At 27.8% G+C, this 15,258-nt stretch overlaps 3 protein-coding genes across 3 annotated transcripts in view; all 3 read left to right on the forward strand.

The window, feature by feature from the left end:
• LOC115033632 (fatty acid synthase-like) overlaps nucleotides 1–1,432 on the forward strand; it is a 39,227-nt gene extending 37,795 nt beyond the window's left edge. Inside the window, exon 7 of the mRNA XM_029486513.1 lies at nucleotides 1,299–1,432. The gene's annotated coding sequence lies outside the window, so the exon portion shown is untranslated. The remainder of the gene's footprint in view (nucleotides 1–1,298) is intronic.
• LOC115033631 (fatty acid synthase-like) overlaps nucleotides 1–11,219 on the forward strand; it is a 55,230-nt gene extending 44,011 nt beyond the window's left edge. The window contains exons 8-22 of the mRNA XM_029486512.1: nucleotides 3,214–3,441; nucleotides 3,504–3,693; nucleotides 3,758–3,987; nucleotides 4,057–4,361; nucleotides 5,461–5,602; nucleotides 7,281–7,385; nucleotides 7,454–7,562; nucleotides 7,628–8,056; nucleotides 8,126–8,286; nucleotides 9,846–10,019; nucleotides 10,102–10,335; nucleotides 10,391–10,584; nucleotides 10,660–10,860; nucleotides 10,936–11,006; nucleotides 11,078–11,219. Of these exons, the coding sequence (XP_029342372.1) occupies nucleotides 3,214–3,441; nucleotides 3,504–3,693; nucleotides 3,758–3,987; nucleotides 4,057–4,361; nucleotides 5,461–5,602; nucleotides 7,281–7,385; nucleotides 7,454–7,562; nucleotides 7,628–8,056; nucleotides 8,126–8,286; nucleotides 9,846–10,019; nucleotides 10,102–10,335; nucleotides 10,391–10,584; nucleotides 10,660–10,860; nucleotides 10,936–11,006; nucleotides 11,078–11,082 (2,778 nt within the window). The 3' untranslated portion in view covers nucleotides 11,083–11,219. The remainder of the gene's footprint in view (nucleotides 1–3,213; nucleotides 3,442–3,503; nucleotides 3,694–3,757; nucleotides 3,988–4,056; nucleotides 4,362–5,460; nucleotides 5,603–7,280; nucleotides 7,386–7,453; nucleotides 7,563–7,627; nucleotides 8,057–8,125; nucleotides 8,287–9,845; nucleotides 10,020–10,101; nucleotides 10,336–10,390; nucleotides 10,585–10,659; nucleotides 10,861–10,935; nucleotides 11,007–11,077) is intronic.
• LOC103308256 (fatty acid synthase) lies at nucleotides 11,129–11,509 on the forward strand. The gene is made up of 2 exons (XM_029487771.1): nucleotides 11,129–11,251; nucleotides 11,315–11,509. The coding sequence occupies exons 1-2, from the start codon at nucleotides 11,129–11,131 to the stop codon at nucleotides 11,507–11,509; spliced, it is 318 nt and encodes a 105-aa protein (XP_029343631.1).
• Nucleotides 11,510–15,258: the final 3,749 nt, after the last annotated feature.

A 15,258-nucleotide genomic window follows, 5' to 3' on the forward strand; every position in this document is an offset into this window, starting at 1 on the left:
GTATGTAAAAAAATATTTTCAAAAATATTTACACTTTTTGAAATAATGAGTGTTGTTTGAAAAAAGAAGCACCCCGTATAAAAAATTTGTTTATTTAAGTAGTAAGTTGTACTATTGTTGGGGCCGAGAACATACAATAATAGTACGTGAGCCCGGTACCGAAATACTTCGTATGCGCTCAACACACCCGCACTGACCAACCGGTTTAGTGTATGTGTATGTAATATGTATAGCAATTAGCAACTCAAGAGTAGTGCCGAGCAAATGCTCTGAGTGCTAGTGGCTGTGGGTGTGTAGGTGTGTACTTAAAATGATCACAAGGGGTAACTCTAAATAATAAATCAATACAATGTACAATTTGGTACTATGTGCATTCACAATTTTAATAATTTTAGCAATACACAATATAATATAATAATGCCACAGCAGTACAAGGTATAAATTATAATAATGAACTGCACTGAAGCAATAATACAATAACATTATAATAATAAATAATAATATAAAAATGAAATATAACTCACAGATATAACGGTGCTCGGCTGGCCAGCTGCTACCTATCCTATAGGTTTTAGGAATATTTATAATAATGCGCAACACCGCGTCGTTACAATAATTTATACACAATATAATATAATACACTGGCGATTAGCGCCTTACAAAAAACACGTATATAAATGAACGTTGGCGATTAGCGCCACCAAAAAAAACAATATAAATTACTGGCGATTTGCGCCTAATAACAATAATCCAATATCACGGCGATTCGCGCACGTACGAATCACATGTTCGGTATAGACACTACGGAACGGACTGTTCGCCCCCACGGCCTATGCTGAACGATACCGCGTCGCGGCCTAATCTAAATATTATATAATCATCTTAAAAATAATTAATTATGATAGTGACCGTGTGCGTGTGTGAATGTGTGTTTGAGCCGGACTCTGGTGGTGTGTATCGCGTTCGGGTCTCAACAACTATGTTTATACGTTGGATGAACATAAATAATAGATTATGTTTTTCTTTTAGGTAATTACTGAAAAAACTCCTTTTGTTGGAGATATAATCGGAATCAGTTCATTTGGGTTACTAAATGGATTTAGTCATGTAATCCTTAAAAAAAATCAGATCGTTAATAACTTAATTGTGGATAAACATAATTCTACCAATATGCCACAATTAATATTGGTACCTATCGGGGCGGAATGAAGAAAACGTTAGAGAAACATTAAACAAGGTATTTATAAGTTAACTTAAAAGTAAAAAGGTATATGATTTCATAATATTCAAATTATTAGATTAAAAGTCACGGAAACAATGCAGAGTTTGTGTCATTGACTAATGACGTATTCACTAGAAATATTAATGGCCATTTCTTCAGGGGTTTTAACATTTTCCCTCAATCGGATGAGTCACGAATAGATGATGTTTGGGTAAATAACTTTGGTATTACTGTTAATTCATTTTAGGTTCCAAGAGGAATGATGTATGTATTGATTTTACAAAGTTGACTGTTTTTTTTTTGTGTCTCTCATCAACTCAGTAAAAACTAAGAATGTTCCAGCATTTTTCATCAGCATATTTTCTAATAAGAAAGTGAAAGTATTTGTTACTTTGGGGGGTTAAAAGTAAAATATTCCTAGTTGTTTTCAAAAGCGTCAGGAAAAACCGAACAAAAACTTAAGAAAAACTGAGATATGCACGCAAAACCTCTTTTTGAATATGTTTACGAGCTGCCGTAGATAAACATTGGATATTCACCTATAAATCAACAAATATTTAAGTATGATTTTTCTTATTTTTTCGTCATTCATATACTAATAACTGTAGGTAAGTACTTGAAACTTTCATTAAATGTTAATTTTATCATTTTACAATCATTTTTATATTTATATATATATTTCACACCATTTTCATGTAATATATAATTGATTGATTATATAAAAAACTGGCAAAGTGCGAGTGGGATTCGCGCACGAAGGGATCCGTACTATCATCAGTTATAAACATGTTAGCAATGCTGCTTATATTATAAATTCTAGGATTTTTAGTAGTTGTTGTTATAGAGGCAGCAGAAATACATAATCTGTGAAAATTTCAACTTTCTAACTTTCATGGTTCGTGAGATACAGCCTGGTGACAGACGGGTGGACGGACGGACGACAGCGGAGCCTTAGTAATAGGGTCCCGTTTTACCGTACGGAACCCTAAAAATGATATATAATACGATACAAATTCAAAAGCTACTTAATAAATTGTATTATTTTCACTTAACCATACGATGGACTTTAAACCAAATTAATTACTTAATTTTGTACTTGTTATATTCTTTCATGGCCTCTTTAATACGAATTAAATCAGCATTTTCCATTTTTTTAATCTGACCTTTAAATACTGATTGAACTTTCGTACATGTTTCCTCTTGCGTTTCTTTTAGAATTGAAATAACTACATGGATGGAAGGATGGGAGCTATGAAATAGAGCGTTGTAAGTTCGATGAAAACTTTCAGATTAATTTTTTCGATCCATTTATCGCCTATCAAATATCACCTATCGCCTCTCTATTAATTTTAAATTGTATGTTCTATTAGTAGAAAGCAAACAGTGCTTCAATGTTGCAGATAAAAATCATACGCAACCGTGAACATTTAATGTTCACGATTGCGTATGTCGATAAAGACCGTACGCAATCTTGTTTCACCGGTATATTTATAAGATTGTCGACTTCTCATAATAATAATTTATATCTAATAATTCATATCTACACACCGGTAAAACAAACATAAAAGAAAAAGGTCAGGTTACAGGTAGCTTGAAACCAAACGGTCTCTAATCTGTCAAGATTTGAACTTTAAATGCTTATTAAAAAGCATTTAATATATTATATATAAATAATTATTCCCGGCGCTTTTGAAACCTGTTGAGAATTTTAAAATTTGACCTCCCGAATGCACCAACACAAAAATAAATAAATAAATAAATAAATTTAAAAAAAAACACATCATTGTAAAATCAGTACATTCATTACTCCACTCAGAATCTAAAATTGTTTAAGATGACAAAAGAAAATAATGCCTATTAGTAAAATACTTAGATATATTATAAGCTGACGGTTGAATAGGTGTCTTCGCTCAGAACCAGTTTTTATATACAATGTATTTTTATACGTTATAGCTTTTATTTTTCGTTGTAATTTCTAATGTGATTTTAAGAATGTTACTTTGAAACGTCCGGTATGGTTTATATTCTCTGGTATGGGATCACAATGGCAAGGAATGGGTACAGATCTTATGAAAGTTCCAGTTTTTGCTGACGCTATAAACAAATGTGATGTTATACTAAAACCAAAAGGCGTTGATATTAAGAATATTTTGACCAGTCAAAATCCAAAACTTTTTGACAACATTCTCAATTCATTTGTCGGTATCGCTGCGGTTCAGGTTTGTATCTGGGTCGATTCAACTACGTTTAGAAAAGAACTATAAATATTCATATTTTTTAGATTGGACTAGTAGAAGTGTTGAGAGCATTAGACATAACACCCGATGGAATCATAGGCCACTCGCTCGGAGAATTGGGATGTGCTTACGCTGATGGTTGTTTTACGGCTGAAGAAATGCTATTAGCTTCTTACGCCAGAGGTCAAGCTACTCTAGAAACAGACGTTATTCCTGGCATGATGGCCGCCGTTGGTAATATCCACAATATACCATTAAAGTATATTTGGTTTATTTTTTATTTGAACTTTTTGTTTAGGACTTGGATATGACCAAATCAAAGACAGACTTCCCAATGACATCGACGTCGCTTGTCGTAATAGTGCCACTAGTTGCACAATATCGGGTCCAGTTGAAAGCATCAAAGAGTTCGTGTCACAACTAAAATCCGAAGGTGTCTTCGCAAAATCCGTTAACGTTGGTGGCATAGCGTTTCACAGTAGATATATTCAATCCGCTGGTCCGACTCTACTTAAATATTTAAAAGATGTTTGTTCAGCAATTAAATTAATTATATTATTTTCATTCCAACTTAATCCATATATTTTTTTTTTATAGGTGATCAAAGTACCAAAGAAAAGGTCGTCTAAATGGCTTAGTAGTTCGTTGCCAGAAACTGAATGGGAGTCTGACCTCGCAAAATATTCTTCTCCAGAATATCATACAAACAATCTATTGAGTAGTGTGTTATTCGAGGACGTTTTAAATCACATACCAAAAGACGCGATTACAATTGAAATTGCTCCTCATGGCCTTCTTCAAGCAATTATAGAAAGAGCATTACCTGAAATGGTAACCAATATTTCATTGACGAAAAGAATGTATGGAGATTCGGTTCGATTCCTACTTACTTCTATAGGAAAGTGAGTTATTGTTCACCATAATATGTATATACAAAATAAATAAATAATATTTTGTAAACTATACCCAAGTTATTCTATAGAAATTACCAGTGGTCGGGACGCTATTGTTTTTTTTTTGTAGCACGCTAACGGTACTTCTACTCCCCCCAAAAAGTAGCTCGCTATCGCTAAAGCTACTTTTGTTTAAATGTAGTGTGCCATTTCTAACGATATTGTTTAAATGTAGCGCGCTACTTAAATGATTTATTAAGATATTCACTTGAGTACTTGGTCATTATTTGTTAATGCCTACCACTATTTTCTTGTAATCTCGGAAGACAGGTTTATTCAATGTATCTCATGTATTTTTCTAACAAAACTCAAAACAGATAAAAGTTTTATTGAAAATTGCCAATTAGTAGTTCGTACTGATTAGACATTCGGTCACTGGGAGAAAGTATTTCATACAGCAAGGTGATTAGTGATTAAAAATAATTTTGATCTGCTAAACTTTTTTTAAAACAGTTGATGTCAAGCATAGATCTAGAACGTCTTACTCTCCGCTGTATAGTGTAAGTGTCAAGTGGACCTTGTCGTTGTGTAGGTCATTGTGATGAAAGTTTTAAATCTGAATTCAATGATACAATATAGAATCTCAAATACTGTTTTTTTACGTATAAAATTTAATACTTAAAAGAAACACAGAAAACGCCGAATGCCGAAAATTAAAATAGTGATAATAAAACACTAATATATTAATTATTATTTATGGTTCTATATTCAATAATATAAAATATAACATTGTAATAATGCTCTTATGATTATAGTCTTATCTATAATATTCAAAAATACACTCATCTAGTCATCTTAATTAAATAAATAAACATATATTATTATATTTTAATTATCATGAAATAAGTTAGAAGTAACGATAAAATAATGATCACTTTCGCTACACTAACCGTAAATTTCTAGCGCTCTATAGTATTTCGCTACTTTGTATATATTGTAGCGACGCTATGTAATCGCTATACCTACAGCTTAAGTATCGTGCTACTGTAGCGTCGCTACTCCCGACCACTGGAAATTACTACTATACATTTATACTTATTTATTTCAGAATGTATGCCAATGGATTAAATCCCAAAATAAAAGAGCTGTATCCAACAATAAAATATCCTGTAAGTCGTGGAACACCATCAATTTACGGTTTACCGTTTTGGGACCATACTGAAAAATGGTCAGTCAAGATATTGGAATTAGTAAGTAGAACTTTGATTGACTAACTAACATACTTACTTATTAATTTAGAATTGTATTTAAGTCTTACCTATATCATTAAATTACATTTTAGATTGTACCTATTGATTTTTACAATGATGTGTATTTTATTTATTTATTTTTTATATGTGTATATTTTCTGATAGGAAAATAAATCTATTTGGTACTTTTGGAGTCAAAATAAAAAAATTCACTGTAATTTTCAAAAGCGCCGGGAAAAGCAGAAAAAATTAAGGAAAACAGGAATTTTTACACAAAATTGATTTTGTTTAATATTGATTTTGATATTTCGTGTAACTCTAAAATAAATTATCATAGAAATATGAAATTATCACTGAATGTTTATATTAGCAATTTCCATACACCATACAATTTTTAAAATATTTTTACTTAGTTTGAGCTGTTACTGTTTATTTTCAGTTTCCAATTTTTTTAGTTTTATTTTCTATAGATGTCAATAAATTTTTATTCTTTGAGTCAAAAAATTTGAAAATATAAAATAAGGCTTCTAATAAATTGTTATAATAAAAATTCAAAAATATTAAAAATACTCATAACTTTTATTTAATAAGCATTTCGAGTTTGAATTTTGACAAAATACGTAAATATCACGAAAATTTCCAAATTATTTTGAGTTAGAAATTCATAAAAATGTATCTTTATAAATTTAAGATTTGAAAATTGAATACAAAATTCCTTATAAGTTTGTCTACCAGTATAAAAAATAAAATGTCTATAGAACAATCAAATTACATTTTTATGTGCTTTTGAAATAAAAATTTTTATGACATTGGATATTCACACGATTTCTCAGTGATTTTTTATTTTGTTATAATTTAAAAACCAATAAATGCAAATATTTGAAATTAACACCATATTTTTATTTTATCAATTTTCTATATTTAATTAAATATTTTGAATCGTTTTGGGCTGTTTACGGACATTTCCAATTTTCAATTTTTTAGTTTTTTTTTATATGAATGCCAATACAATTTTAATCGTTTGGTTAAAAAGCTTGAAAGTTGATTCCAAGGTTCCTGATATATTTCACAACAACAGAAAAAAACAAAACATTTTATAAGAATTAAAAGTTCATATTTTAACCAAATCTGTCAAAATCTCAAGAATTATCAATTATTGTAATTAAAAAATTATAAAATTTTCAATTTTCATAACTAAGGATTGGAAATTTGAAACAAATAACTCACAAATAACTCAAATTGTAATATAAAAATCTAAAATTAATATAAATACAAGCATTTCAAATTCAAATTTGGATTACATATTAAAATCAAGAATAACAATTTTAGTTATTTTGTTATTATTTAAAAATATTATTTATGGATATATAAAACTTATAGAGTATATATATCATGGTATTTTATTCAAAAAATGACGTATTTAAATGTATTTCTTTGGCAAAAATGAATTTAACCTATTGTGGCAAATACTAATGCCTAACACAGAAATTATAATCTCAACAATAATATTATAAAATGTATTTCCTAACTAATTAGTAATATTCTATAATGACATACCGTGCTTATGAAAATCACATCACTTATTATTTCCACAAGTTACAGTCTGATTTCTAGAGAAATTTACTATAGTTGAAATAAAATGTGCTAAATTGATAATTTGCATACAAATTTGTTTTAGGTAAAATCTGGTGAGCAAATATCTTCATTAGTGGTTAATGATGATAAACATTTAGCTGAGTACCAATTGCATGGTCAGCATATAATACCATTTTCATTTATATTAGTAAGAAAAAATATTTAAAAGATATTTTGATTTGTATAATATTATAAGGTATAAATTATAATTTTCAGTTTGATGTTTGGAAGACATTTATTGAAACAAATTCTAAAAGTTTGTACGAAAGCCCGATTCAATTTAAAAATCTTCGGTTCAAAAATAATGTCAAAATTCATCCAACTGGTAAATATCTTAATAATTGTATTAAATGTATAAAAATGTAATACATTTCTAATTTCAATTTTTAGACACTTCTGATTGTACTATAATGATTCAATTGGGATCTGGTATTTTTGAGTGCGATGTCGACAATGAGGTTATTTTATCAGGCGAAATAAGATTTGTAAACGATAAAGTCTTGGATACAACTGAAGAAAAATCAATACATTTAGACGAAACAACTGACGACTTCCTTGACTATGTATCAGAAAATGAGATATATTCTATTTTAAAAAATAATGGATTCAATTTGGGATTCAAAAACATTACGAATTATAAAATGTATAAAAATTATATCCAAGGTTCCGTTAAATGGGAAAATGACTGGATATATTTTTTGGAAGGGTTATTAAAGTTCCCATTTTTGGAACATTTAGGTACCGGCCCGATAGAAATTCCAATTTATATAAGAGAAATGTATATAAATCCTGCGTTATTTGAAAACCGTTCAGAGAAAGGTACAAAACTCTAATAATATTTATCAATGATTCAAGATATAATGTAATAACAATATATTTTGTTGACAGGTATAAGCGTCAGTTACAACAAACTATCAAATGGAGTAACTTGTGACGGAATTAAAATATTAGGGGTTAAAAACGGACCCATATCATTACCCATACTTAACACTGCGGTAGTGAAATTACAAGAAAAATCCTTTACTAAATTCAACAACTTAAAATGCAAAGTACGTAAATATTAAACATAAAATAAATTAGTAACCTTTCGATAAAGATAAAATGCTTAACTAGTTTGTTTATATGCTAATTACATTAATAACATAATTAGTTAACTAATCATATTTTGTTTAAGCTTAGCTTTTTCCAATTCAATTTGAATAATCCCTATGTTAAGGTAAAATCATATTTGTGCTTATCTATGACTGTGGTTAAAACTAGTACCTATTGTGGTATTAGGAATATTCCCCAACTTCTAGGGAAATTTATTTTAAAAAAAATGTATTACTTTTATGTTATTCAGTATTTCAATTTCAGTAAGTTTCTTTTTATTTTTTCAACATAAATAAATGAAATTTGGATCAATTATTTTGTGATCATTGTACAGATTTTAATCAAAAAAATAAATTATAGTTACTTAATAATTTTTTTTTTAAGAATAAATATCCAAACTGACATAATATCAGTAAAGATCTGTCATTTGGATTATTTACCACCATTATAAGTTTAATTTAAAACTGAAACCTATGATCAATATTTAAAAACTAATATTCACGGGAAATTTCCGGGGTTGGGAATATTCCTGGAAATTTTGAATTTTGAATTCCTATGAATGAATAAATTAATTATTGTTTTTGTTTAATCACCCTGTATCCATGATAAATTCAAACACATTGTCATATACTGAAAACTACTACAGGTAATCTGCAATCAGAATGAAATTGAGTATAGGTCTAATTTTTAAAAATAAAATATTAAGTTTTTCACACAAATCATAAATTAAAAATACAACTAATTAATATTTTTTACTAAGTTAAATTAGTTATTTTATCTATATAATATTAAACTTTAAGTATTTAATATATTGGTTGTTAACTATTTACTAAAATCGAGATTTTTTTTCCGCATTAACTTGCCAACTTTTGAGTTCTTACATTTCGTAATCATCTTATAATGTTTATAACATGATATACATGATAATATGTAGAAATCACGATAGGTAAATTATGAATGCATGGTAATATGATATAACAAAATATATATATGGAATTAATACCATCTTAGATCAAAACATTATATTATAAAATATGAATCATACAAATTTCCATTTTAAGTTTTACATATTTGAATTACTTATCGATAGGAAACTTTATAGTTTCAGTTGATAACTTAATATTGTTCAACAAGCAATCATGAAAAAAATTTAAAAGTATTGCTAAGTATAAGAATTAAGTATTTATCTAAAAATGTATATAGTGTCCAATTACTTATGCTCCATACAAGCACAAAAAAAATTTGACAATTGCCAATTGCATAAGCTTCTCAAAAAAAAATTATAGTTTTCTAAAAAAAAAAAAATTGACAGTTTAAAATTGCATAAATATTCCATCACTAAAAGATAATTTAATAACTACAAAAAAAATACTTACCTATAAATTGTCTGAAATGGAACAAAAAACAATGAAAACTAAATTTTAGAAAAATATTTAGTTAACTTATTTAATAACTAGTGTGAACCAATTTTCTATATAAAATGTACCACAAAATAAATTTGGTATTTAATTTATAGAACATCAGCGATTTCGTTCAATATTCTATGGATATAATAATGGAGATTGATAAGTTAAATTTCGGAACAAGTGGAAAAATTATTCTCAGTACTCCATATCATTACGACGATCCAGTAGCTAAATCATGTACAAATGAAATCAAAAAAATTGTGGAAAACAAATTATCTATAAATGTAAGTGTATTATGTAATAAAGTAACAGATAATTAATAATTAATAATTATTATAATATTTTAAATTTAAATATAACCATTAGAGTAAAACTATAAACTGGGAAAACATTAAGGACGTATCAGATGTTGATGAATCTGCAAGGTTTATCACCGTGTCAAATGTAAACTATTTGCAAGATACAACGAGAGTATTAGCCAATAAAAAAAATAGTTTTATTATTGTATGTTCCTTGAAAAAACTTCAAGAACTCAAAGACTGGAAAATAATTACACAGCAGGAATTCGACAATAACTGTTGTTTAACATTGATGAAAAAGGTAAATCTACAAAGTATTTATTGAAACATAAGGCAATTATCATACAATTTTTTAGATTATAATGTTAGAGGACAAGAGCGCATTTATTAAACCAACCAATGATAATTGTGACTTGAGCATTTGGAGAGCATTAGACACAAATAATTCATCAACTGGGAAAATTTATATAATTTCAATGTCTGAACCATTAGAAGGCATCTCCATTTATGTTAAAGAAATGTTGCATAAGTATAAATCAAATAAATTAAGGTAAATACACTACACAGAACTGAGGTATCAATACAAAAGTACGTAATATTCTATGTCAACGCACATTTTTGCTAGATTCTTGTTCATTTTGGATTCAAACGCACCCGATTTTGACAAGAACAAATCATTTTATGCAATTCAGCTATCGAAAGATTTATTAGTAAATATCTATAAAAACGGTGATTGGGGTTACTACAAAAGAATTGTTCTTCAAGATATAAAAGATGATATTAAGGTCAACGAAAATAAATTGTATAAACATTTCACTAAAAATAGGTAAATAAGATGAATTTAATTTGTTTTGTATTTTAACTGGTAAGTCACTTTTGATACTAATTAACTTTATTTCAGTAAAAAACAAATTGACAATAAAATATCTAGGGTTGAATTTCAAAGATATAGTTATAGAAGAAAATACCGAAGTAATTATAGAATACTTATTAAATAAAACGTATAGGTATTAAAAATATTATATTTTATTTATTTCAATTAGAATGAATTTGGACCATTGGAATACTCGGGGCATATTGATAATATAACCACAATGGGAATCACCTCGATCAATAATATGTCTTCTCAAATTATTTATGACCCAGTATTATCATGGCCTGTTCCGTCGACATGGTCACTAGAAGAAGCAACCACTGTTCCTCTTGCTTACGCAATGGTGATTACACTTTAAAGTGACGAAAAAAAAAACTAAATTATATTTTTTTTTTTTATGTTTCAGAGTTATTATGTGCTTAACATTTTGAGTACACTTCAAAAGAATAATTCTGTTTTAGTAACCTCGGGATTGCATCCAATTGGTCAAGCTGCTATTTCGATAAGTTTAGACAAAAAATGTGAGACTTATGCTATTGTAGACTCGGACCAACAAGCAGAACAGCTATCTGGGATATTCCCAGAGGTATTAAGTTATTAAAAATAGTTATGATAAACAACAAAATTGAATGTCATTTGTATTACAGCTCTTGCGGTCAAGAATAATTATAAACAAAAACAACAAATTTGATGTTCAATTAAAAATGATAACCAAGTCCAAGGGTATCGATTGTATATTGAACTTTTTGAGTGGTGAACCATTTTATGCTGCTATTCGTGCGTTTGCCAAACATGGAAAATTCTTCAATTTTTCAAAATCAGATATGAAAAAACAAAGATATTTGGGTAATTTGTTAACTTTATTTTACGAAGAATATAGTTTTTTAAAGACAAATAATATAATGCAAATAGGTACACGAATGTTCCTGCAAAATACATCGTTTTTCGCTGTCGGTTCAAACACGTTGTTAAATGAAAGTTATGAAACTAAAAAAATTGTACAACAAGCATTCATGGATGGTTTGAATAAAGGCGTGATAAAACCTTTTCGGTGTCATGTTGTAACTACTTCATCCAGTAGTAATAAACTGTTTGACACAATGAGGTAAATAATTTCACAATATAAAAAAACATATTATATCAATTTGCTAAAATGTAAGAAAAAAAAATATTTTTTATGTTTCGTGTTTGATATAGAATCAATACTTCGTGGATTAAGTATAAAAAAGTGGTTTTGTCGATAAACTATAATACCAAAGATAACGATTGCTCTAAGATAAACGAGAGAGTTGAAAGTAATATTATGTATGAGTGTCATCCTGATAGAATTTACTTAATAGTTGGTAAATATTTTTCTCCTCATTAAATTCTTTAAATTCGTTATACGTATTTAATTAAAAATGTGTTATAATTTAATTTTGAAGGAAACAGAGGAGATTGGCTAGAACTCGCCGAATGGTTGGTCGAACGAGGGGCTAAAAGAATTATGATCGTAGTCAAAAAGTGTTCAATGTCATCGACTGTTTGTAGGAGGTTCGTAAATACTCTTATGAGTATCTAATATTTTAACGTGAAATTAATGATATTATTTACGGTTGTGTTTTTATTAATAGATTTGATAAACTCATCTCCCGAAACGTATCAATACAAATCGAATCAGATTTACACCTAAAAACTAAAGAGGAGTCGCTTAACTGGTTAAATTATTTAACATCATCTAAAGAGTTAGGTGCATTATTTATACTGAATCAGGTATGATATATATTTATTTTTTTTTGTTATTATATTTTATTTTGAACAAATTGATTTTTTTATTGTTTTTTTTTTTTAGTTTAACGATAGTAAAATAAGTAATCTACGATATTCTTTCGAAGAGCTTAAGAGTAAAATAGCTGCTACTCCATTTATATGTATATTAAGTAAAGCAGAACATATTTGTGCCGAGCTCAAATCTATAGGTTTTAATGCATTAAACATATTATGGGACGGGCTGTCTACAGAACCAAAAAACACAGAAACAATTTTGGCGTCTCTAGATTTTCTTCTACAAAATTCAAATACTTCAGAGTCATATTCATTTATATGCTCTAAGGAAAACAACAATACATCAAAATGTAATTATTGATTAAACATTTTAATTAATTGAGAATAACTATACTTGCTTCGTATTTCAAAGAGTATTTTACACTTTAGAATATAAAGCAAGAAACAAGTCAAGCAATACAATAATTTCTAAATATTTAAATTTACCTAATAATTTTATTCAAGTTAGTACTAAACATTATGTAAAATACTTAATTAATAATATCTTTATCTTATTTTTTAGTTTATTTATTTATTAAATTTATTCGTATTGGTATATGATTATTAGTTATGTCACTAAATTTTATATTGAAAAAGTAAATTGTGTTCTTAAATATTAATTTTATTTAATACTATTGTAGATATAGTTTTTTTTTATTTAAAAAACATAAAATTATTAAATTGTTTCAGGGTCTTACCAAATGAACGATCTGATTGCAAACTTTTTCCCTGAATCTACCAATGAGTTACACCTTCTGAATAATAAAATAGCAAAAGAAGCCGGATTTATCGAAGTTGCCACAAGAAGTCCGAGATTATCACAATTGAAGTCTGTAGCACCTGTGTTCGTTATACCTGGATTCAAACCAAAATTTATCGAATCATTTTATAAACAATTTTTTTATCCTGTATTTGAAGCACAGTATCCTGAAGATATTACTTCAATCGATAATTTAGCTGAAACTTTAGTGAATGTATGTTTATTACGTACGGAAATATTAAAATGTAATACAATTTTTAACCCATTTTTATTTTGTCTAAACCGTAGAAACTCAAAAGCATCTCGGATCATGGTTACGTGTCCATTATTGGAGAATGTTGGGGCGGGATTATCGCTCTAAAAATAGCTCAAATATTGGAAGCACAAGGAATATTAGTCACTGTAACATTACTAGAATTTGACTCAGAATTTTTGACTGGATGGGCTGAGCGTTTTCGGTCAAATGATAATTTCGCAAAGCGGTTAAATAAAATGTATAGTTCATCGTACACTGAGGTAAATGCTATACGTACTGAATGATTAATAATTGTTAATTCATTACCAATTATTATCTTATAACAAAATAAAATATATTGTCATATAACTGTGTATCGATATTTATAATTAACATTTTTTTGATCCCTAATGACTCTTCAATCAATTATTTATATTTTATATATGTTTTAAAATTCATTAATGGATCGTTATTATTTTATTTAGTTTACTAAATCTAAAGTTCAAACAAATGACAGTAAATTTCAGTCGATTGTGTCTTATCATCAAAAAATACTCGAAGAAAACACAATCAGAGCATTAAACCTTATTTGGTCATTATTACGGATATTTTTAGAGTCCAAGCCTCAGTCAAATAGATTGCATTCGAAGGTGTTGATATTTAGATTTGAACGGAAGTTTGGATTTAATAGAACAAATTTAAATGATGTAAGTTTACTTGATATTTTTTTAATTGGTTAACATGTTAATTGCACGTTCATTGTTTTACAGTATTGTATTAAACCACCAGTTTTAACCATCATATCTAAGCCAGATTACAAAAGTATGTTAGAGGACAAGATAACGATTGATGCTATAACAAAGAATGTAACACAATTGTATCCAGTTGGAATAGAATTATCGTTGAGTGAGAAATATAAAAATGTTTACTTTAATACTGAAAAACTTTTCGATAGATAAATCTTAACACAAATTTAATTTGCCTCGTCTTTAATTATTGTATATTATGGAATGAATAAAAGGATTATGTTATACATAAAACAGTGTTATTGATTGGTTTAAGAACAGTATTCACCTGTGTACAAAAAGGTGCACACTTAAATAAAATATAATATTTATAATAAATTGACATTTGAAACAAATCACATGCACTTTATCATTATGTTATACTTATAGTTACATAATTTTTCTGTATTATTTTCATTATTTAATTGAGGCAAAAGACTATTAGTTTGTATAATATATTTTATGATACCAGATGAGTACAATATTTTATAAGAACTTTAAAAAGTATCGAATTATTTAGTAACAGAATCAGTTATGTTGTATGATGCTCTACCCTAGTCATACCAAATACGCGGCCCTTGGCTCTTTTTTTATGGTCTTTGGATATTATATGAATAAACAATAGATTGAAAAAAAATAGGTAGTAAAAAGAACAATTTGCCTTTCATACTTACGAACACGGTTGTCTACTTAAGTTGGAAGACGAGAAAACATCGCATTTGAAATTTCATTGATTTTTAAATTATAATAATAACATGTTAAATATT

The sequence above is a fragment of the Acyrthosiphon pisum genome, chromosome A1 (assembly GCF_005508785.2).
Source record: "Acyrthosiphon pisum isolate AL4f chromosome A1, pea_aphid_22Mar2018_4r6ur, whole genome shotgun sequence".
In the NCBI taxonomy this organism is placed as follows: Eukaryota; Metazoa; Arthropoda; class Insecta; order Hemiptera; family Aphididae; genus Acyrthosiphon; species Acyrthosiphon pisum.